Source organism: Rana temporaria, chromosome 5, assembly GCF_905171775.1.
Source record: "Rana temporaria chromosome 5, aRanTem1.1, whole genome shotgun sequence".
NCBI lineage: Eukaryota > Metazoa > Chordata > Amphibia > Anura > Ranidae > Rana > Rana temporaria.
In genome coordinates this window covers 120,188,560-120,212,809 of record NC_053493.1, presented here as the reverse complement: position 1 = coordinate 120,212,809, position 24,250 = coordinate 120,188,560, and the positions used below count along the sequence as shown (strand labels likewise).

The 24,250-nt window shown below is 45.8% G+C and overlaps 1 protein-coding gene across 1 annotated transcript in view; it reads right to left on the bottom strand.

The window, feature by feature from the left end:
* The window catches only part of TOPAZ1 (testis and ovary specific PAZ domain containing 1), a 265,848-nt gene that overhangs the window by 81,406 nt on the left and 160,192 nt on the right, over nucleotides 1-24,250 (bottom strand). The window contains exon 15 of the mRNA XM_040354381.1: nucleotides 14,094-14,194. Within this exon, the coding sequence (XP_040210315.1) occupies nucleotides 14,094-14,194 (101 nt within the window). The remainder of the gene's footprint in view (nucleotides 1-14,093; nucleotides 14,195-24,250) is intronic.

Below are 24,250 nucleotides of genomic sequence, written 5' to 3'. Positions count from 1 at the left end.
AACATTCATTTTGTTTGGGTACAATGTCGCATGGCTGCGCAATTGTCAGTTAAATGGACGCAGTGCCGTATCGCGAAAAATGGCCTGGTCATTAAGGGGGCAAAACCTTCTGGTCCTTAAGTGGTTAATGGGAGCTACAGGTTTAAAGATTATTAACACGCTCTATATTACATTACTATATCCAAAATTATCATAGGATTTTTGCACTCACAGTAAAATACGTTTTTTTGGAGTTTGTCAAGGAACCCAAGAATTTAGATACTGTTGAATTATATTTCCACCTATGAGAGGATTGGACACTGGTAAACAAAAACAATACTGTAGAACAGCCCCAGGATAGGCGCTCTTATGCCTGGCATGCCTCGGTTTAGTGCAAGCGGTACCAAGAGCATGAACAGAAACACAGAGGAAATGGACCTGTGTCCCCCACTAGACTCCAGAAAAAATATCACTGAGAGTATATTGAGAGACACAGGAATTCAGATAGTGTTGGGACATCCAAAAGCAGACCAACTGAGGAGCGAGTGACACAGCAACAACTGCTAAAAGACCACTACTAGTTCAAGAGTGCCTGAAGGACTTAGACACAATTCTAGACTGGATGAAGAAAAGCTCCCTATCAAAAGGAGACTTGATAACATGATCAGAGAGAGGACATGAAGAATCAACCGAATGAACAAGATCAAAAATGAAAAGATCCCCAACAGAGGGAATGACTCCTCATGACAGGGGCACAGCAATTTAAAATAAAAAACACACCTAAAACTGGTGAAACCATGACTAATTAATGAGAACAAAAAAGGTCAATAACAAAAAAAAAACATATCAGAAAAGAATATGTCCAGGTGAGAAGACCAGCCAATCGACATAGAAAGACCCAAGGCCTTTGTACCCCTGATCCTCTAGAATCAAAAGGAAGGAAAAGCTATGACTAAAGGGGTTGTCTGACCTCACTAGGCAAAACCCAACAAGGAAAAACCTAGTATCAGCAAAAGTACCACAGCCCACAAAAGGTGCTCTAGGGACTCCCCAGATGGATCCTGCTAAAGTACTGCCCAACTTGGACAAGCGATAAAGTTTCTGATTCCTCAGATCCCGATGCAGCATTAGATGCCATGGAGCAAGGGACAGGAATCTTTGCAGTACGGCTAAAAGTTATTGCCTTATCAAGGAAAAAACAAGGGGATCTATCTGAAGAACTCTCCGCTAAACACAGAGGATTCACCAAGAGATGGGGATCTAACCCTAGGTGAAAAGATCCTATAATGGTAACAATACATACTCTGTCTCCAGTGAAGATATCTGCAGAGGGAGACTAGTGTGTTCTGCCAGCTGACAATCCACAGACACAGAGCTCTCCAGCAATTATCTCCAGAAACTACTAGTTAAGACGTACCAACTTCCAAGGCGTTGTCCTTAAAGGGAATTATTGTGAGCCAGACAAACTCTCTGCATCACCAAGAGCAAGGACCAGATTAACTTGGTCAAGGAAGGACTCCTACTCCTCCTTGTTAATGAAAGCATGGTATTACTCAGATGGTGTCCACCAGACTCTGAACTAGGCAACCTGACCAAAGCAGGATCCCCCTTGATGTGTAAAGAAAAATCTGTTCTAAAGAGCCAGAAAATAATCCATGGGATGGTGGTTCCAGAGAATGAGGCTACCGGATACGGGAAGAAGAAACCATTCCAGTTACCTGAAAAGGCATAAGAAAGCACCAAGGTTTATCTGGTTGATTGAGACAGACCTGTTGGGCTGCACAGAAACCAATCCCATAACAAGAGAAGGGAGACGAAAATGGGCGAGAAAAAGATGGGGGAATGAAATCCCTCAACAGAGGGTTCCCCCAATGGTCAACGCTCCCTGATGTCGAGGGGCCTGTCAGTGGACCTTTGTAGCGAGGACTCAAGCTGTAAATTCTCACCCCCAAATGACAGTCATCGACATCAGAACCCATAAAAACCTGATCCAACAGATCTTGGGCTGAAGTCACATCTAAGCATTGCATTTGTGTGCATCTTGCTACAGTGCTTGAGCTTCTGCCATTTTTGTATTAGTTAACAGCATCCTTTGTGACATCACTTGTTGCTGTGTGGAGAAATCAACTTAAAAACGTGCATAAATGCTCGACAAATAGTGGACATTGTGGGTTTTTGCACGCTCCAATGTAATTCTATAGACCCCAAAACACCACAATTTGCCTGATTGGAGCACGGCAGGTCACAAGACCAGAAGCGTGTTACAACCAGGAAGTGTCTGCAGACAGTGTGCAACAAGGAGTGGAATTAGCAGAGGCTGTATAAAGGAAAAGAGGACAGGCTGTGCAGCTTTATAGGGTGCACTGACAGAAGGGGAGGATAGACTGTGCTATTTTCTTACACTAGGAGCACTGGCTGAGAAGATCATTTATTAGAAAAAAAAAACACACTGAATAAGACAGGTCAAATTATTTGGTGGGTAACTATTTTGTTCTGAATGTAGGTGAAGATTATAAGAGCTCAGTGTTTTGCATGGACTCTATGTGTGAAAGGGGCTTAGGTATCTAAAGCAATTTGTGGAGACATTCAAGCAGCTCTGCGATTAGGGCTCACGCCTGTACTGGAGATCCAACCAAACATTGTGCCGGTCAGAGGAAACATGAATAGATAACAAAAAATGTGAAGTGCCAATAGAAGAGGGATACGAAGCCTACAATGTCTTCACTGGAGACAGAAAGGAGCCCATATCTCACAGTGTTTGGACATCTTTTCCTTTGGAAATCATACATATTGCTCCCTGGTGTTGCAGGCACCCTTTCCATGACAATGGGTGGACAGAGAGTGTGGGGCAGCTTCAGTTTCCTTTACACACCCCTCCCCCTCAAAGATGGAAACAGTTTTTTCCCATTTTCATTAAAATTTATTTTAATTTTCAGTTTGCACTGTCTCCATGCCATGCCACAGCCGCCACACAGCTGGAGGCCCCTTTCACATGGGCTGTCCGATCAGGTTTGTCTGTCAGTTTTTCAGGCAGACCTGATCAGACCCTCCAGTCTCCTCTATGGAAAGGTGCATTTCATATATTTTTTTTCGAACACCCTAGAGAATAAAATGGCGGTCATTGCAATATTTTTTGTCTAAAATTCTATAGGTTGCATCTTTTGAGTTACAGACGGGGTCTAGGGCTAGAATTATTGCTCTCACTCCAACGATCGCGGTGATACCTCACTTGTGTGGTTTGAATACCGTTTTCATATGAGGGCGCTACTCACGTATGCGTTCGCTTCTGCGTGTGAGCTCGTCGGGATGGGGCGCTTTAAAAAAAAAAAAAATTTGTCTTCTTATTTACGTTTATTTATTTTATAAATTTTTACACAAAAAAAAACCCAAAAAAAAAAAAATGGGTCACTTTTATTCCTATAAACATTCCTTGTAATAGAAAAAGCATGACAGGTCCTCTTAAATATGCCGACGGCTCCGGTAAGCGGCGGGAGGCCCTTCTCCCGCCGCCGATAATGCTGATCTTGCTGCGAATCCGCCGCGGAGACCACCGCTATTGTTTAAAGGACTGCTTACAGGAAAAATGGATATCTGTCAGTGTGAGGCGAGGAGAGCCGAACACCGGCTTTTCTTGTTTACCTGTGATCAGTTGTGATTGGACACAGCTGAGCCCATGGGGAAAGAGTCGCATCATTGGCTTTTTACCAGGACACACCGTGCTGAGACTGGGGCGACGTCATATGACTTTGTCCCAGAAAAACGGAGCATCCCACCCACCGTTATTTATCTATATGGCAGACAGGAGGTAGTTAATGATGTTTTCAAGAGCTGGTCCGCTGCAATGCTGTCCCTCAAAAGCCATGCATATCGTGCCCGCGGATCCCGCATACTCTATGTTCGCCAGTGGCTCGCGATTGCGGCGAGGAGAGGCAGAACAAGGCATTTTCATGAATATGCATCAAGTCTGTCTGCCTACCTGATCTCCATGTGTTCATTAGAGGCAGATCCTGTTCTGGTTCCCCTTTTTATCACTTCCTCTTCCTGTATGGCTCCACCCTAGTCCTCCCAGGAAGCCTATATTAACCTTTGCTCTACAGGTCTGCAGTGCTGTTCAACAGTGTTCCTATGCTTAGTTCCTGTCTGCAGTGTAATCGCTAGTTCCTGTTTGCAGAGTGCTACGATCATCTTCCGTGTACCGTTTTGGCTTGTCCCCGACTTCCTTGTCTGCCTGTGCCCCTGACTATTTGCATGTTCCACGGTTATCCTTGTCTGCCTGTTGCCCTGACCTCGGCCTGTCCAACACCACTGTTTGTCCTGCTGGCTGCTCCCCCCTTCTCCCTGCGGAGTGTGACTTGAGGAATCTCGGGGATGCGACCTGGACCCAGTTGCGGCCAAGACCATCCCTACCATCAAGGGCTCTGGTGAATACAAAACTGGGTCTTAGACTCCGCGCCCTGGGTGATCTTAGGTTCACGCTTCGTCTCTGCTAGCAGCAGTCGGCCATAGGATTCACCACCCTGTGGTGCATCCCTGACCCCTACGGGGTGCACTTGTCACCTGGCTACAGGTGACCTGACAGTTTGAACAGCCATGAATCCGGCCGACATGCCGCTCCCCGCAGATGATCCATTACAGTGCATTGTTCGCAGACTCGAGACGCATGAAGCTAATCAGGATCAGGTGATGCGTTTCCTTCAGGATCTGGCTTCCCGCTTTGATCAGCTTCAGACCTCGCTGGGAACCCCGAATCCGCAACCCCAAGTACAACCAGCAGCTGCACCTGTTGCACCAGTCGCAGAGTCGCATTCACTGAAGTTATCACCTCCAATCCGTTTTTCTGGAGACTCCAAAGCCTGCAGGGGATTCCTTAGCCAATGCACTATTCATTTTGAGCTCCTGCCCCAGTACTTCTTGTCTGATCGGGCCAAGATAGCCTATATAATTTCTCTCCTCTCTGGGGAAGCCTTAGCCTGGGCTGCCCCTCTGTGGGAATTGAATGATCCAGTGGTTTCTAGCCTGCCTGTTTTCTTGAAACTTTTTCGGAATATCTTTGAAGAACCGGCTCGTGTCTCTTCAGCAGCCAGCGCCCTTTTACGTCTCCGCCAAGAATCCCGCTCAGTGGGACAATATTCTCTTCAGTTCCGTATCCACTCAGCTGAACTGAGTTGGAACAATGAGGCCTTAGTCGCAACCTTTTTGCATGGCCTATCTGATAGAGTGAAGGATGAACTAGCAGGAAGAACCATCCCCACTGATCTGGACGGAGTGATCTCCTTGTGTAATCAGATCGATATTCGCTTTCAGGAAAGGACCCTAGAAAAGCGACGCCAACATCCCTTGGCCCTTAGTCAGCCTGAGCTCCCCTCTCTTCGACCCGTGGAGCATCCCTTGCCAACTGAGGAACCCATGCAGCTGGGTCGGACCAGGCTATCCCCTGAGGAACGTGCCAGGCGCAGAACTCTAGGCCTGTGTCTATACTGTGGGGGCAAAAGTCATTTTCGTGACACTTGCCCTCTTCGCCCCGAGAAACGCTCGGGTTCAATACATCTGGAAGGTGGAGTATTGGATCCAGAAATATCTCCTTCACCTTCTCGTCTTTTTCTTCCTGTGTCCCTTCATTTTGGTGCTTCTTCTCATTCGGTCTCGGCATATCTGGATTCCGGAGGCGCTGGCAATTTCATAGACTGGGAAATCGCATCGTCCATGAGACTTACCCTTTTGCCCCTCACCACACCATTGGTGGTCTCGGCGATTGATGGCACTGTTCTCCCGGGGGGTCCTATTCGCTTCCAGACAGTCCCTGTTAAGATGTCAGTAGGCACACTTCACCAGGAGTGGATATCCTTCCTTGTTCTACCTAAGACCTCAGCTCCTATCGTTCTGGGTCTTCCTTGGTTAAGACTCCATTCTCCTCACATTGACTGGACTGCCGGACAGATCCTGGCTTGGGGTCCCTCCTGTTCCACGTCTTGCCTACCCAAGGTTGCCCCAAAAGAGAAACTTCCTGTTGCCACCATTACAGAATCTTTTGCTCGTCCTACCACATGTAGTGGTGTCCGGAATGTGTCCTGCAATAGTCAGGCTGATGCACTTTCTAGCCAATGTAGCACTCTGGATGAGGAGCCCGTCTGTGAACCTGAGCCGATCATTCACTCCAGTTTACCGCTGACTGTCCCTAAAACGCACAGCCAGGCTAACTTGTCTGCGAGTTCTGCAGTCACTACGCCTTGTGATGCGATTCGGGTAATCACTACACCTGACTATGCTATTCAATCGGCCTCTGCATCAGCTATGCCAGGTCAGCCCATGCCCAGTGAGCCTCCTACCTTTTCTTGTTCAGGCCCTCCTGCAACCTGTCTAAGGGGCTCAATCCATCCTTTGGATGGATTGCCTCATTCGGCCAAATGGGGTTTTCTACCTTGTTTTCAGGGCTCTCTGCATTCTGCTGGTTTCCCTGCTATCCAGCTTGACTCCTGTGCCCGGTCACCTTCTAACCAACCTGACTTCAGGGTTCCTCTGACCTCTGCCCAGTCTGATGGTCCTGTGCTTAATCCCCAGTTCATCTTTAAGGGTCTGCTTGATCCTCCTCGGATTCCTGTTGACCCTCTCATGCCCTTACTTATTCCTAAAAGGCCTTTGGTCCTCAATAAATCCTCTCCTCCTGTCCCTACTTCGGTTCTGGTCAATGAGGATACTCAAGTTCTGGATTCTCGTCTCTGCAGAGGCATTCTTCAGTACCTTGTGTTTTGGAGAGGATTTAGTCCTGAGGAGGCGTCTTGGATTTCTGCATCTGAGATCTTTGCACCCCATTTGTCGAGGAGGTTTCTTCTGGGATTCCCCTTTAGCCCTGGCTCCAGGCTGGGGAGGGGCCTTAAGAGGGAGGGTACTGTCATGAATATGCATCAAGTCTGTCTGCCTACCTGATCTCCATGTGTTCATTAGAGGCAGATCCTGTTCTGGTTTCCCTTCTTATCACTTCCTCTTCCTGTATGGCTCCACCCTAGTCCTCCCAGGAAGCCTATATTAACCTTTGCTCTACAGGTCTGCAGTGCTGTTCAACAGTGTTCCTATGCTTAGTTCCTGTCTGCAGTGTAATCGCTACGATCATCTTCCGTGTACCGTTTTGGCTTGTCCCCGACTTCCTTGTCTGCCTGTGCCCCTGACTATTTGCATGTTCCACGGTTATCCTTGTCTGCCTGTTGCCCTGACCTCGGCCTGTCCAACACCACTGTTTGTCCTGCTGGCTGCTCCCCCCTTCTCCCTGCGGAGTGTGACTTGAGGAATCTCGGGGATGCGACCTGGACCCAGTTGCGGCCAAGACCATCCCTACCATCAAGGGCTCTGGTGAATACAAAACTGGGTCTTAGACTCCGCGCCCTGGGTGATCTTAGGTTCACGCTTCGTCTCTGCTAGCAGCAGTCGGCCATAGGATTCACCACCCTGTGGTGCATCCCTGACCCCTACGGGGTGCACTTGTCACCTGGCTACAGGTGACCTGACAGGCATTTTCCTGTTCTGCCTAGCAACACGACAGGGATCTACTGCTCCCTGTTATCGGGAGCAGTGAACTCTGTCTTGTTGTAGTGAGCCCATCCCCCCCACAGTTAGAATCACTCCCTAGGACACACTTAACCCCTTGATCGTCACCTAGTGTTTAACCCCTTCCCTGCCAGTGTCATTTATACAGTAATAAGTGGCTATTTGTAGCTCTGATCGCTGTATAAATGACAATGGTCCCAAAATAGTGTCAAAAGTGTTCGATGTGTCCGCCATATTGTCGCAGTCCCGAATTGCAGATCGCCACCATTACTAATAAAAAAATAATAATAAAAATGCCATAAATCTATCCTGTATTTTGTAGACACCATAACTTTTGCGCAAACCAATCAATAAAAGAATACATATTGGCTTAACCACTTTAGCCCCGGACCATATTGCTGGTCAATGACCGGGCCCCTTTTAGCGATTCGGCACTGCGTCCATTTAACTGACAATTGCGCGGTCGTGCGACATGGCTCCCAAACAAAAATGGTGTCCTTTTTTTCCCACAAATAGAGCTTTCTTTTGTTGGTATTTGATCACCTCTGCGGTTTTTATTTTTTGCGCTATAAACAAAAATAAAGCGACAATTTTGAAAAAAATATGAATATTTTTTACTTTTTGCTATAATAAATCCCCAATAATATCCCCAAACATATATAAAAAAAATATTTTTTTCCTCAGTTTAGGCCGATACGTATTCTTCTACATATTTTTCGTAAAATAATCAATAAGCGTTTATTGATTGGTTTGCGCAAAAGTTATAGTGTTTACAAAATAGGGGATAGTTTTATGGCATTTTTTTTTTAACTAGTAATGGCGGCGATCAGCGATTTTTATTGGTACTGCGACCTTATGGCGGACACTTCAGACACATTTTTGGGACCATTGGCATTTTTTTAGCGATCAGTGCTATAAAAATGCCACTGGCAGGGAAGGGGTTAACACTATGGGGCGAGGAAGGGGTTAAGTATGTTCCATGTGTGTGTTCTAACTGAAGGGGGGTGGGACTGACTAGGGGAAATGACTGATCGCTGTTCATACATTGTATGAACAGACGATCTGTCATTTCTCCCCCTGACAGGACCTGTGTGTTTACACACACAGCTCCCAGGTTTTCGCTCTGTAACGAGCGATCGCGGGTGCCCGGCGGTGATCGCGCCCGCCGGGCACGTGGGTCGGCACCAGGGGCGAGAGTGCCCCTATTGGCTGAAACGCGAGATGACGAATAGCTACGTGATCTCGCGCAGCCGAGCCGACCTGCCGCCTTATAACTGCGACGGCTGGTCGGCAAGTAGTTAAATGGTGGAAAAAAAAATAGTTTTTTTATATATATTTTTTGGGGATAATTATTATAGCAAAAAGTAAAAAATATTGCTTTTTTCCCCCAAATTGTCGCTCTTTTTTGTTTATAGCGCAAAAAATATATAAAAAAGTTGCAGAGGTGATCAAATACCACCAAAAGAAAGCTCTATTTGTGGGGAAAAAAGGACATCAATTTTGTTTGGGTACAACCCCAGATGATGTTCTTTTGAACGAAACACGTCGGGAAGGACTACTGATGTCACTGTTACCCTGATGTTATGAGCGCCTTTATATCACTGCAAATGTGAGTTTTTTTCTTCTTTTAATAAATGCTGTGACATATCTTACAGAATTATGTGTTATGGCATCATAATGTGCACCCCTACTTTTCTTCTTTTACATATCCTATTGGTTGGATGCCATAACACATGACACATGATTGGGAGCCCTCCTTTGCTGTGTCTTTAATACTATTGGAATCCCTGTCTGAGTCTCTTGGACTTACAAGCCTGAGGTTCTATCGAGATCTCCAAGTATTCGAGGCTCCTGTGACACCCTCCCATGGTGTATCGACTCTCATAAAGTTTGATTGACCTAGTGGGTATATGCTCATCTGGGTTCAATCTTTCCAGTGAGCCTTATGACATACGGTGGTGGATCTCCTATAAAAAATTTCTTTTAAGTAGTCACTATTAGAATGGGTTCACTCACTCATTAATTGGACTTTTTATTATTGGACTTTCTATCACATTTTTCTTTCTAGCGGTCATTACTAGAAAGGTTTTAATCACTCAATAATTGGACTTTATATGGAATTTGTTTATATATGTAGTCTTCAAATGAGTTTTCTTCACTATGGTGTACACATATGGTGATGATTATCATTTAATTTTTTTAAAATTTGTCATACTCTAGCGCTACACTTTTCCCAATTTTTATATTGCATTTTTGATCTATTTTGCTGTGTTGGCTGCTGCACTTTTTTATTTTTAGAGATAGCGCGGTATATTTACTTTTATTTTTTACGTCTCTCGACTGCGCAATTGTCAGCTAATGCGACGCAGTGCAGAATCACAAAAAATGCTCTGGTCAGGAAGGAGGTAAATCTTTCCGGGGCTGAAGTGGTTAAAATGGGGATGCACTGAATTGTTTGGATTTAGTTTCCATAAAATTGTGGGTCAGTATGCTGAATGGTTTTAATAGCTGATGTTTGCACCGCAATATTGTATAAAGCAGTTAGTACCCCCCAATCATTATTTTCCTACAAATAAGGTTGGTAAAATAGTGCGGTTAAGATCTCTAAAATGAAAAGTATTAAAATAAACTACCAACAGTTTATTTATGAACACAGATGTTATGTTCTTTAACAGCTGTTCCTGAACCCAATTATGAAATGGCAAAAAAAATAAAAATAAACTACTGCAAATAATTTCACAAACAATTCTATTTATCCTGATTACAGGCACCCCAAAGAAAGCGGGCAGAGAGTTGTTTTTAATGAGACATTTATAAAAAAAGCTCAAGCTATATTTTTCTTGGGACACAAGATATTTTATTAGAAATGATGGAAGATGAAAGTTAACCACTTAAGCCCCGGACCTTTAGGCAGCTAAATGCCCAGCCAGGTTTTGCGATTCGGCACTGCGTCGCTTTAACAGACAATTGCGCGGTCGTGCGACGTGGCTCCCAAACAAAATTGGCGTCCTTTTTTCCCCACAAATAGAGCTTTCTTTTGGTGGTATTTGATCACCTCTGCGGTTTTTATTTTTTGCGCTATAAACAAAAATAGAGCAACAATTTTGAAAAAAATACAATATGTTTTACTTTTTTGCTATAATATCCCCAAAAAAATATATAAAAAATTTTTTTTTCCCTCAGTTTAGGCCGATACGTATTCTACATATTTTTGGTAAAAAAATAGTGTAGTAGGGGATAGTTTTGTTGCATTTTTATTAATATATATTTTTCTAGTAATGGCGGCGATCAGCAATTTTTATTGTGACTGCGACATTATGGCAGACACATCGGACACTATTTTGGGACCATTGTCATTTTTACAGCGAACAGTGCTATAAAAATGCGCTGATTACTGTAAAAATGACACTGGTAGTTAAGGGGTTAACCAGGAGGGTGCGCTGTACGGTTAAGTGTGCCCTAAGGGAGTGATTCTTACTGTGGGGGGGGGGGGGGCCTTGCTGGGCGTGTGACGTCACTGATTGTCTTCCCTATGGCAGGGAACAGACTATCAATGACAGGGTCACTAAGAAGCACGGGGAGAGGTTTGTTTACACTTGCCTCTCCCCGTTCTTCCTCTATGTGCCCCGATCGCGGGACACCGGCGGCGATCGGGCCTGTTGTTCCCGCGCGGATGGTCACGGATAAGAGGACCAGGTCGCGAGCACGCCGGCACTCGCGACCCACGGCTGGGATCTTAAAGGGGACGTACATGTACGCCCTTGTGCCCAGCCATGCCATTTTGTCGACGTATATAGTCGTGCGGCGGTTCTTAAGCGGTTAAATATGAGATCTGGGGTCAAAAAGACCTCAAATTTTCACTAAAATGCAATAAAAAAAAAATGATAAAAAAAAAAAATTTCCCTTTAAGAGCACTGGGCAGAAGTACGTTTTGATATCACTTCCGCCCTGCAATGATTTGGAGACGTCTTCCCCTCACTCCTCTCCATGTCAGGCAAGGAAGAGGATCAGATCGCTCCGTCGGCGGGCGGTCCGAAAGTGGTTAACCTATATATAAGGCTAAAACTTAGTTATTAGTTCACTGGTTAAGGACTATGGGGGGTGGATGTTAAAGAGAAAAAAAAAAGCATCCTTAACAACTAGTCATAATACAGTAGGTCAGCATGCTCAAGCTCCTCTTGTGCAGGAGCAATGCTACCACCGGAGGGGGAGGAAGCAGAGACACAGGGAAGGACAGAAGGGAGCATTGGTTCTCAGAATCTGATGGGAGTAGGTGGGGGAAGGCCGGTTTAGATCAACAGCTACTGGTGAGCACCAAGGGGGTAGGAGGCTGTGCGAGGGGTCACTGTTTATATCCCAGCTTATTGTTAAGAAAGCCAGCATGTGCCAGCTCCTTAAAAGTCATCTATTCACTGGTTAAGCAGGGCTCAAAATTTCAAGTCCTGAGCTACTAGCCAGGCCTCAAGGCCACTCGCCACCAGTTGCCCCGCCCAACCCCTACCATGTCCCGCCCCCTAATCCCGCCCCTAGACACGCCCTCAAATCTCATGAAATTACACTTAAATGTTTTATGTAGAATTACGTTATAAAAATAAATATTAACAACAACTTTATCCGTGCCCAAAAATGCAGCCTGCCCATGTCTACCAATGCAGCAAAATGTCCCCATTTTCCAGCCAGAGTGCCCCCACAATTGTAGCCAGAGTCCCCTCACCCACACTGCAGCCAGAGTCCCCCCACAATTGCAGCCAGAGATCCCCCCCCCCACACACATTGCAGCCAGAGATCCTTCCCCCCCACACACATTGCAGCCAGAGATCCTTCCCCCCCCCCATGTTGCAGTCAGAGATCCTCCCCCCCCCCACATGTTGCAGCCAGAGATCCTTCCCCCCCCACACACACATTGCAGCCAGAGATCCTCCCCCCCCCACACACATTGCAGCCAGAGATCCTTCCCCCCCCCCACACACATTGCAGCCAGAGTTTCTCCCCCCCCCTGCATCCTACCTGTGCTGGGTAGGAGAGGAGAGGAGAGGAGGAGCCGCCGCCGCATGGTTCAAACCGCGGGGAACATTACAGCTTTCAATTCAATAGCTGTAATGCTCCCTGCAGCGCGCGTCTTATACAGCCCCTCCCCTCTTGTCCGGGAAACTTTGATAGACATATCACCCATCCAATCCTGGGATGGGTGATATGTCTATCAAAGTTTCCCGGACAAGAGGGGAGGGGCTGTATAAGACGCGCGCTGCGGGGAACATTACAGCTATTGAATTGAAAGCTGTAATGTTCCCCGCAGTTTGAACGCCGCGGCTCTGCTCTCCTCGCCCCCCCCCCCCCCCTGCTCTCAGGCAGCCCACATTAGCCAGCCCTCAAAATTTACTCCCAAAATGCGAGCAGGCGAGTTAAATTTTGAGGGCTGGGTTAAGTACAGTGGCACGTGCCCACTCCTTAAAGCGGTGGTTCCCCCTTGAAAACAACTTTTTTTTATTCCACTGGCCCCCCACATTACAATCGAATTAAGGCTATTATTTTTTTTTGGCTGCTGTACATACCTTGATACAGCATCTTCACCCGTGCATCCGGGTTGCGAGTCCCGCGGGAGTGGGCGTTCCTCACATGTGTTTGATTGACATTTTTCCCAAAAACGAGCTCTCCCCCCGTCGCGTAAGCCGCGTCACGATTGGCGAAAGGAGCCGAACGGCGATGCGCATGCGCAGTATAGCGCCGACTCGCCGTTCGGCTCCTTTCGCCAACCGTGACGCGGCTTACGCGACAGGGGGGAGCTCGTTTTTGGGAAAAATGTCAATCAAACACATGTGAGGAACGCCCACTCCCGCGGGACTCGCAACCCGGATGCACGGGTGAAGATGCTGTATCAAGGTATGTACAGCAGCCAAAAAAAAATAATAGCCTTAATTCGATTGTAATGTGGGGGGCCAGTGGAATAAAAAAAAGTTGTTTTTAAGGGGGAACCACCGCTTTAACAAGCATAGTGACCTAAAAACGAGCCCTGTGTGAGTTTCCTATTGACTTTAATTGAAGGTGCATCTTTTGTGTGCTTTTTAAATGCGCACCAAGGATGCAGCATGCAGGACTTTTCAAACCGTGGTGCAAACTCAGCGCATGTGATGCGAAAAGTCTCAGGATTTAAAGGCAAATAATTCTGGATGCACTTTTGTCCTGCGAGGTGCGGTCCAGTGCGGCAAAATCGCATCAGTGTGAAAGGGCCCTAAACCAGACTCGTCTCTAACTTCTCACTGGGAGCCTAATCAAAGCATGTGTCCTGGTCACTGGTGCCAAAGAGACTAAAGCAAAAAGCAGATGCAAATAGTGGTGCCTTAGGGGTAAAAAATACATGTGCAGCGGGTGGAGAGTGGATTTATGGAATTATAAACGTGTGCTGATGTTTACTGTAATTCTCATTCCCGAATTACATTTCAAGACAATGAGAATAAAAACCTAATTTAACAACACCTATTGTTAAAGGGTACATCTTTATTTGTATGAGAAATCGAATAATAAATACTCTATGTCAAATATAAACACTGTCAAAATATATTTGTCATATTTCATACCTTTAGCCAAAGTTCTTTCCTGTAATAGAAGAACATGACTGAAATTCCAATTCTTCCCACAATGTTTATGTGCAGTTCATTAAGCTGAGGGTGTTTGAATACTGTAAACAAAACGCATTTGGCATTAGGACATTTACTGTACAAGCCTCATATACCAGGTTACCTATCTGCCACAAGATTAAAGGGGTTGTAAAGGTAAAAACATGTTTTCCTAAATAGTGCAGTCCTCCTTCACTTACCTCATCCTTTGATTTTGCTTTTAAATGTCCTTATTTCTTCTGAGAAATCCTCACTTCCCGTTCTTCTGTCTGTAACCCCACACAGTAATGCTGTGTCAGTCCACGAACGGAAGAGAAATAGGATTTTTATTACAGCTTACCTGTAAAATCCTTTCCTTAGAGTACATCATGGGACACAGAGCCTTAAGTAATTACTTAATGGGTCATAGACCACCTTTAGGTGCTGGACACTGGTTAAACTCAATCCAGGAAGTTCAATACCTATATAACCCATTCCTCCATCCAGGAGCACATCAGTTTTTGAAGCAAAGCAATATACCTAAAGGGGTTGTAAAGGTAAAATTTTTTTCCCTAAATAGCTTCCTTTACCTTACTGCAGTCCTCCTTCACTTACATCAGGGGTCATCAACCTCCGGGCCGTGGACCAGTACCGGTCCGTGGCCTGTTGTCGAGCGGGCCGCCATTGGAGCAGGAGGTGAGCCCTGTCACGGAACGCAGTATAGTTAGCAGCCTGTATGTATTCTGCCATTTCTCCCGAGCGGCCGGCAATGTCAGCCTTTTAGCAAGGCAGGGGGCGGGCTACAGATCGTGACAGAGAGCGAGAGCTGCCAAACTTATATTAACAAGCGGGCGATTGCCCACTTGTTATTATGAAGAGTCTCTCGCTCTCTATCACGATCTTCAGCTGTCCCGCCCCCTGCCTTGCTAATAGGCTGACATTGCCGGCCGCTCGGGAGAAATGGCAGAATACATACAGGCTGCTAACTATATTGCGGTCCGTGAAAGGGCTCACTTCTTGAGGAAAGCATGAGGAAATAGACATAGGCTGCAGGGAAGGCAGCGATTAAAATTGGCACTATGCAGGGAGTACTGTGATTGGAGGGGGGAGGGGGGTGCATAACTGCAGGGAGGACTGTGATTGGAGGGGGAAAGGGGGTGCATGACTGCAGGGAGGACTATGATTGGGGTAGGGGGGATGCATTAATGCAGGGCAGACTGTGATGGGGGTGGGGGTCATGACTGCAGGGAGGACTGTGATGGGGTGAGGGTCATAACCGTAGGGAGGACTGTGATGGGGGGCCATGACTGCAAAAGGGCACTGTGAAGAGAGTGTAATCCTTGCAGTCCAGGCCCCTTTATATTACAGTGCAGGGTGGGTTGTAACACTCCGCAAACCACCCGCCTTCCTTATGACGCCACCCCCCCACCGGGCCCTTAAAAACGTGGCTATACCAAAAGCGGTCCCCGGTGCCACAAAGGTTGGGGACCACTGACTTACATCATCCTTCGATGTTGCTTTTAAATGTCCTTATTTCTTCTGAGAAATCCTCACTTCCTGTTCTTCTGTCTGTAACTACACACAGTAATGCAAGGCTTTCTCCCTGGTGTGGAAAAGGCCTCTTGAGGGGGCGAGCAGGAGTGTCGGGACGCCCACTAACACACAGCTCCTTTCTCTATCTGCAAAGTAGAGAGCGTCCTGACCCTCCTGCTCGCCCCCTCCCCCTCAAGAGCCTTTCTCCACACCAGGGAGAAAGCCTCGCATTACAGTGTGTAGTTACAGACAGAAGAACATTCTCAGAAGAAATGAGGACATTTTTTTTTTCTCAGTCAAAGGTTTTTATTGAACAAAAGTAAAAGAACGTACAAAGAACTCCAGAGCATAAGCAATAAACACAGTCGGTGTGGCGCAGCACACATCTATATACTTGCATGTAGAATAACCCCCGTTCCCTCCCCTGAGTGGACAGTTCACAGTTTTCAAGTACATGCCGACACCCCCTATCCCCTCCACACATCAACATACTCTAGCAAGTAGACAGCATATCACAACGTATACATGCTCCCACCCCATTCAGACCTAAAACAAACGATCATACACAAGATCTATCGGACCCGGGACGTTCAGCCACGGGGCCCACAGTTTATCATATTTAGAGCTGGTCCCTCTCCGTTGATATACAACTTTTTCCAACCTCAGTGTAACCCCTATCTGTGTGATCCACTTCTGCACCGTGGGTGGTTCATCAAGCGAGCCTGAAATAGGGCTCTACCAATAGCCTGCCTAGGGAGATCCTCCACTAGGAGGCCATCAGCTATCCCCAGTAGACAAGTCTTAGGCTCCAAAGATATCTGAACCTGGAAAGCCCTGTTAATAGTGTCAATGATCTTTGTCCAGTACAAGTGGAGCTTTGGGCAACGCCAAAGCAGGTGGATAATATCGCTGTGGTCCCTACAGCACCTGGTGCAGGTGGGATCCACCTCCAGTCCCATGCGTGCCAGTTTGGCCGGTGTGTAATGGACCCTTAGGAGTATGTAGAGCTGTGAAAGTCTATGCGCCACATCCAGGGAGCACATGGGGACCGCCTGCAGGGCTTCCTCCCACTGCTCATCCTCAAACGCGCCCACATCCTGTTCCCACCGAGACACCACCTTCAGAGGGGCGCCCGGTAGGAAAAGAATCAACAGCATGGCGTAACAACTGGATATAAACCCCTTATAGGTATTCATCTCAAACAGATAGTTGAAGACCGGTGCCAAGTCCATGGACAGAACATCTGCCTCCCCCTGTGTATCAAACACGTGTCTAAGCTGCAGGTAATAAAAGTGCATGGATGCCGGGTAGCCAAAAGTCTGTGCTGAGCTCCTGGAAGGATCTCAGGCTGCCTGCTCCAATTAGAGACACCCCATATTGTTTCCACTTCAGACCATAAGGTATTGTAAATGTTTCCAGGTAGTATTGATTATCCCAAATGGGGCTGTATTTAGTAAACCCTGTCATCCCCTGGAGCATCCTGACCTTATTCCAAATCTTCTGCATGAGAACATACGTGGGAAACCACTTGTTAGATTCAGTGTATCGTAGGGCCTCCAACCCCTCCGCCACCTCCCCCCCAGTCATGAAACTGAGCAGCTTGGCCGAAGAGTCCTGTAAGTTCAGCTCCAGGTCCCGTCGAGGGCCCACAACTCGCACAATATGCTGCATTTGAGAAGCCAGGTAATAGAGCCAGGGATTGTGCAATGCCAACCCACCGCCATTCTTTGAGCGTTGCAGTTGCTCAAGCTTGACTCTAGGGGGTTTTGTAAGCCATTTCAGTGAACGAAACATTGAGTTAATAATTCTAAACTTCTTCAGGGGAATGACCATTGGGGAATTGTGGAGCACATACAGTAATTGTGGCATGAGGATCATCTTTATCAAGTTCACCCTTCCCAACGGGGACAGCTTCAGCTTACTCCACACCTTGACCCGATCGGGGCAGCGATTGATCAGAGGGGTGAGGTTGAGATTGACATAGTCCAGCAAACATGCGGTAACCTGGATGCCAAGATACCGAAAAGACGCGGAGACCAGGATGTCTGGTATAGTCTTTGAGGACGAGGGAGGCTGGCGGTCAAGTAATAGGAGAGAGGACTTGGTCCAAAAATAAGGACATTTAAAAGCAAAATCGAAGGATGAGGTAAGTGAAAGTTTTAAATCCCAAAAAAGAGGGGAGGGACCTCTGTGTCCCATGATGTACTCCAAGAAAAGGATTTTACAGGTAAGCTTTAATAAAAATCCTATTTTCTTTATTGTACATTATGGGACACAGAGCCTTAAGTAATTACTTAATAGGATGTCCCATAGCAATGCCACTTGAGGGGTGGGAGAAAACAACCCGCAGGGTACACCCAGACTTGAGGATCTAGACTGCTGCTTGCAGCACACTGCGCCCGAAGGCGATATCCTCACACCTCCTTACATCCACCTGATAACATTTTGTGAATGTATGCACTGAAGACCAAGTTGCGGCCTTACAGATCTGAGCCATGGAGGCCTGATGACGCACTGCCCAAGAAGCACTATCCGACCTGGTAGAATGCGCCTTAACTTGAAACAGGGGAATCTTACCCCTTAAATCATAAGTTTGAATTATAACTTGCCAAATACACTTAGCGACAGTGGATTTCGACGCTGCCTGTCATTTCTTAGGACCCTCTGGCCGAAAAAATAAGACATCAGTCTTACGAATCTGAGCAGTTGGCTTTAAATAGATTTTCACTGCTCTCACCACATCAAGACAATGTAATGACTTTTCTTCCCTGGAACATGGTTTTGGAAAAAACGATGGCAGGACAAGATATTGGTTCAGGTGAAAACTTGAGACCACATTGGTAAAAAAAAAAAAAAAAAACTGGACGAGGGCGCAACACCACACTGTTCTCATGAAAAATCAAATATGGATCTTTACAAGAAAGAGCAGCCAATTCCGAAAACCCCCTCCTTGCTGAGGATTGAGCAACCAGGGCATATTAAGCCACAGCACCCCTTGCATAAAACCCCGGACTAAAGAGTGTGTAGCAAGTGGTCTTTGAAATAAGACCGATAAAGCCGAGACTTGGCCTCTTAACCACTTAACCCCCGGACCATATTGCTGGTCAAAGACCAGAGCCCTTTTTGCGATTCGGCACTGCGTCACTTTAACTGACAATTGCGCAGTCGTGCGATGTGGCTCCCAAACAAAATTGGCGTCCTTTTTTTCCCACAAATAGAGCTTTCTTTTGGTGGTATTTGATCACCTCTGCGGTTTTTATAATAAATATCCCCCATAAATATATGAAAAAAAAACAATTTTTTTCTTCAGTTTAGGCCGATACGTACAGTGCCTTTGCGAAAGTATTCGGCCCCCTTGAACTTTGCGACCTTTTGCCACATTTCAGGCTTCAAGCATAAAGATATTTGCACAGTGCTCCTTGGGATGTTTAACCACTTAAGGACAGAAGGTGTTTTTCAGATTCGGTGTTTGCTAGAAAATTATTTAAAACCCCCAAACATTATATATTTTTTTTTCCTAACACCCTAGAGAATAAAATGACGGTCATCGCAATACATCTTGTAACACCGTATTTGCGCAGCGGTCTTACAAGCGCACTTTTTTGGGAAAAAATTAACTTTTTTGAATTAAAAAATAAGACAATACATTTGGCCCAATTTTTATATATATTGTGAAAGATAATGTTACGCCGAGTAAAATGATACCAAACATGTCACGCTTTAAAATTGCGCCCGCTCGTGGCATGGCGTCAAACTTTTACCCTTAAAAATATCGATAGGCGACGTTTAAAAAATTCTATAGGTTGCATTTTTTAAACTACAGAGTAGCTCTAGGGCTATAATTATTGCTCTCGCTCTAACGATCGCGGCGATACCTCACTTGTGTGGTTTGAATACCGTTTTCATATGCGGGCGCTACTCGCGTATGCGTTCGCTTCTGCGCGCGAGCTTGTCGGGACGGGGCGCTTTAAAAAAATTTGTTTTGTCGGACCTGCCTGGTGTGTTCCTTGTTCTTCATGATGCTCTCTGCACTTTAACCACTTGCCGTCGCCGCACCGTCATTATACGTCCACAAGGTGGCTCTCCTAGGCGAGACCACGTAAATGGACGTCCTACCTCTTAGCCGCCACTAGGGGCGCACGCGCGCCGCCGGAGGCGCGCGTGCGCGCCCCCCGCTCGCCCCCGACTCCCGTGCGTGTGCCCGGCGGGCGCGATCGCCGCCGGGCACACGCGATCGCTCGGTACAGAGCGGGGAACGGGAGCTGTGTGTGTAAACACACAGCTCTCGTTCCTGTCAGCAGGGGAAATGCTGATTTTCTGTTCATACAATGTATGAACAGAAAATCAGTGTTTCCCCTAGTGAGGCCACCCCCCCCCCCCACAGTAAGAACACACCCAGGCATACTTAACCCCTTCCCCGCCCCCTAGTGTTAACCCCTTCACTGCCAGTGGCATTTTTATAGTAATCTAATGCATTTTTATAGCACTGATCGCTATAAAAATGCCAATGGTCCCAAAAATGTGTCAAAAATGTCCGAAGTGTCCGCCATAATGTCGCAATACCGAAAAAAAAATCGCTGATCGCCGCCATTACTAGTAAAAAAAATATTAATAAAAATGCCATAAAAATACCCCCTATTTTGTAAACGCTATAACTTTTGCGCAAACCAATCAATAAACGCTTATTGCGATTTTTTTTACGAAAAATATGTAGAAGAATACGTATCGGCCTAAACTGAGGAAAAAAAATGTTTTTTTATATATTTTTGGGGGATATTTATTACAGCAAAAAGTAAAAAATATTCATTTTTTTCAAAATTGTCGCTCTATTTTTGTTTATAGCGCAAAAAATAAAAAACGCAGAGGTGATCAAATACCACCAAAAGAAAGCTCTATTTGTGGGAAAAAAAGGACGCCAATTTTGTTTGGGAGCCACGTCGCACGACCGCGCAATTGTCTGTTAAAGCGACGCAGTCCCGAATCGCAAAAAGTACTCTGGTCTTTGGGCAGCAATATGGTCCGGGGGGTAAGTGGTTAAACGGACCTCTGAGACTATCACAGTGCAGGTGCATTTATACGGAGACTTGATTACACACAGGTGGATTCTATTAATCATCATTAGTCATTTAGGTCAACATTGGATCATTCAGAGATCCTCACTGAACTTCTGGAGAGAGTTTGCTGCACTAAAAGTAAAGGGGCTGAAAAATTTTGCACGCCCAATTTTTCCGTTTTTTATTTGTTAAAAAAAGAAATATCCAATAAATTTCGTTCCACTTCATGATTGTGTCCCACTTGTTGATTCTTCAAAAAAAAAAAAATTTGTTTTATATCTTTATGTTTATAGCCTGGTATGTGGCAAAAGGTCGCAAAGTTCAAGGGGGCCGAATACTTTCGCAAGGCACTGTATTCTTCTACATTTTTTTTTTTTTTTTTTTACAAAAAATATCACAATAAATGTTTATTGATTGGTTTGTGCAAAAGTTATAGCGTTTACAAAATAGGGGGTAGTTTTATGGCATTTTTATTAATATTTTTTTTTTTTACTAGTAATGGCGGCGATCATGATTTTTTTCGGTACTGCGACATTATGGCGGACGCTTCGGACACATTTTTGGGACCATTGCCCTTTTTATAGCGATCAGTGCTATAAAAGTGCATTGGATTACTATAAAAATGCCACTGGCAGTTAACACTAGGGAAAGGGGTTAAGTATGTTCCCTGGGTGTGTTCTAACTGTAGGGGGGGGGGGTGGCCTCACTAGGGGAAATGACTGATCGCTGTTCATACATTGTATGAACAGACGGTCAGGCATTTCTCCCCTGACAGCACCCGGTCCTCGCTCTGTAACGAGCTATCGCGGGTGCCCCGTGGCGATTGGGCACGCGCACGGGAGTCAGGGATGAGTGAGGGGTGTGCGTGTGCCTCCGGCGGCGCGCACGCGCCCCTAGTGGCCGCTTCGAGAGCCGACGTATAGCTACGGGCTCTCACGCAGGGGAGCCGACATGCCACTGTATAACTGCGGCGGCTGGTTGGCATGTAGTTAATAGTACTTAAGGCCAATTTCATGTCTACCCCTAATTGTAGAAAGGCAAGCATTCTGCCTATAATATATCTGAGGGTGCCAACCCTTGGATTCACACCAGGAAACATAAGCCCCCCAGACCCTATAATATATAGTTCTGGACGCCGGCTTCCTTGCATTAATCAGGGTAGAGATACAGTGCCTTGCGAAAGTATTCGGCCCCCTTGAACTTTGCGACCTTTTGCCACATTTCAGGCTTCAAACATAAAGATATAAAACTATTTTTTTTTTGAAGAATCAACAACAAGTTGGACACAATCATGAAGTGGAACGAAATTTATTGGATATTTCAAACTTTTTTAACAAATAAAAAACTGAAAAATTGGGCGTGCAAAATTATTCAGCCCCCTTGCTTTCAGTGCAGCAAACTCTCTCCAGAAGTTCAGTGAGGATCTCTGAATGATCCAATGTTGACCTAAATGACTAATGATGATAAATAGAATCCACCTGTGTGTAATCAAGTCTCCGTATAAATGCACCTGCACTGTGATAGTCTCAGAGGTCCATTTAAAGCGCAGAGAGCATCTTGAAGAACAAGGAACACACCAGGCAGGTCCGAGATACTGTTGTGGAGAAGTTTAAAGCTGGATTTGGATACAAAAATATTTCCCAAGTTTTAAACATCCCAAGGAGCACTGTGCAAGCGATAATATTGAAATGGAAGGAGTATCAGACCACTGCAAATCTACGAAGACCTGGCCGTCCCTCTAAACTTTCAGCTCATACAAGGAGAAGACTGATCAGAGATGCAGCCAAGAGGCCCATGATTACTCTGGATGAACTGCAGAGATCTACAGCTGAGGTGGGAGACTCTGTCCATAGGACAACAATCAGTCCCTGTATACTGCACAAATCTGGCCTTTATGGAAGAGTGGCAAGAAGGAAGCCATTTCTTAAAGATATCCATAAAAAGTGTAGTTTAAAGTTTGCCACAAGCCACCTGGGAGACACACCAAACATGTGGAAGAAGGTGCTCTGGTCAAATGAAACCAAAATCGAACTTTTTGGCAACAATGCAAAACGTTATGTTTGGCGTAAAAGCAACACAGCTCATCACCCTGAACACACCATCCCCACTGTCAAACATGGTGGTGGCAGCATCATGGTTTGGGCCTGCTTTTCTTCAGCAGGGACAGGGAAGATGGTTAAAATTGATGGGAAGATGGATGGAGCCAAATACAGGACCATTCTGGAAGAAAACCTGATGGAGTTTGCAAAAGACCTGAGACTGGGACGGAGATTTGTCTTCCAACAAGACAATGATCCAAAACATAAAGCAAAATCTACAATGGAATGGTTCACAAATAAACATATCCAGGTGTTAGAATGGCCAAGTCAAAGTCCAGACCTGAATCCAATCGAAAATCTGTGGAAAGAACTGAAAACTGCTGTTCACAAACGCTCTCCATCCAACCTCACTGAGCTCGAGCGGTTTTGCAAGGGCGAATGGGCAAGAATTTCAGTCTCTCGATGTGCAAAACTGATAGAGACATACCCCAAGCGACTTACAGCTGTAATCGCAGCAAAAGGTGGCGCTACAAAGTATTAACTTAAGGGGGGGCTCAATAATTTTGCACGCCCAATTTTTCAGTTTTTTATTTGTTAAAAAAGTTTGAAATATCCAATAAATTTCTTTCCACTTCATGATTGTGTCCCACTTGTTGTTGATTCTTCAAAAAAAATTACAGTTTTATATCTTTATGTTTGAAGCCTGAAATGTGGCGAAAGGTCGCAAAGTTCAAGGGGGCCGAATACTTTCGCAAGGCACTATAACTGACCCAGAAAGCCCAGGTTTCTTCAGAATGTGGGATTGAATAGCCAAGCCGTTTAAATTTAGAGACTGTAAGGAAGGATGGAATATCGGTCCCTGTGAGAGCAGATTTGGTCATAGTGGGAGGGACCATGGGCCCTCCACTACCATCTTTACGATTTCTGCATACCATGACCTTCTTGGCCATGCTGGTGCCAAACGAATTACTGGCTTTCTTTCCAGCTTGATCCTACAAAGAAGTTGAGGCAGCAACTGAATAGGGGGGAATGCATAGATCAGTGAGAACTGATCCCATGGGGTCACCAACGCATCCGTTCCGCATGCGAGTGGATCCCTTGTTCTGGCCATAAAGTTGACTAACTTCATGTTGAACCAGGACGCTAGAAGATCTACGTCTGGAGTCCCCCATCTTTGGCAAACAGCCGGAAATATGTCATGGATGGTGAAGAGACCATTCCCCAGGGAATAACTGCTGGTGACTCAAATAGTCCACCTGCCAATTTTCTACTCCCGGAATGAGGACTGCCGATTTTCTACTCCCGGAATGAGGACTGCCGATAGGCTCCGAACATTCCTTTCTGCCCAAGTTAAGATATGGTTCACCTCTCTCTGTGCGGAGAGACTTTTGGTGCCCCCTTGGTGATCGATATAGGCCACAGCTGTGGCATTGAAATTTTGATTATAGCCTCACATAATGTACAGTGACAATTGGCAAAAAAGTACCATCATCCAATTTAAATAGGAAAACTA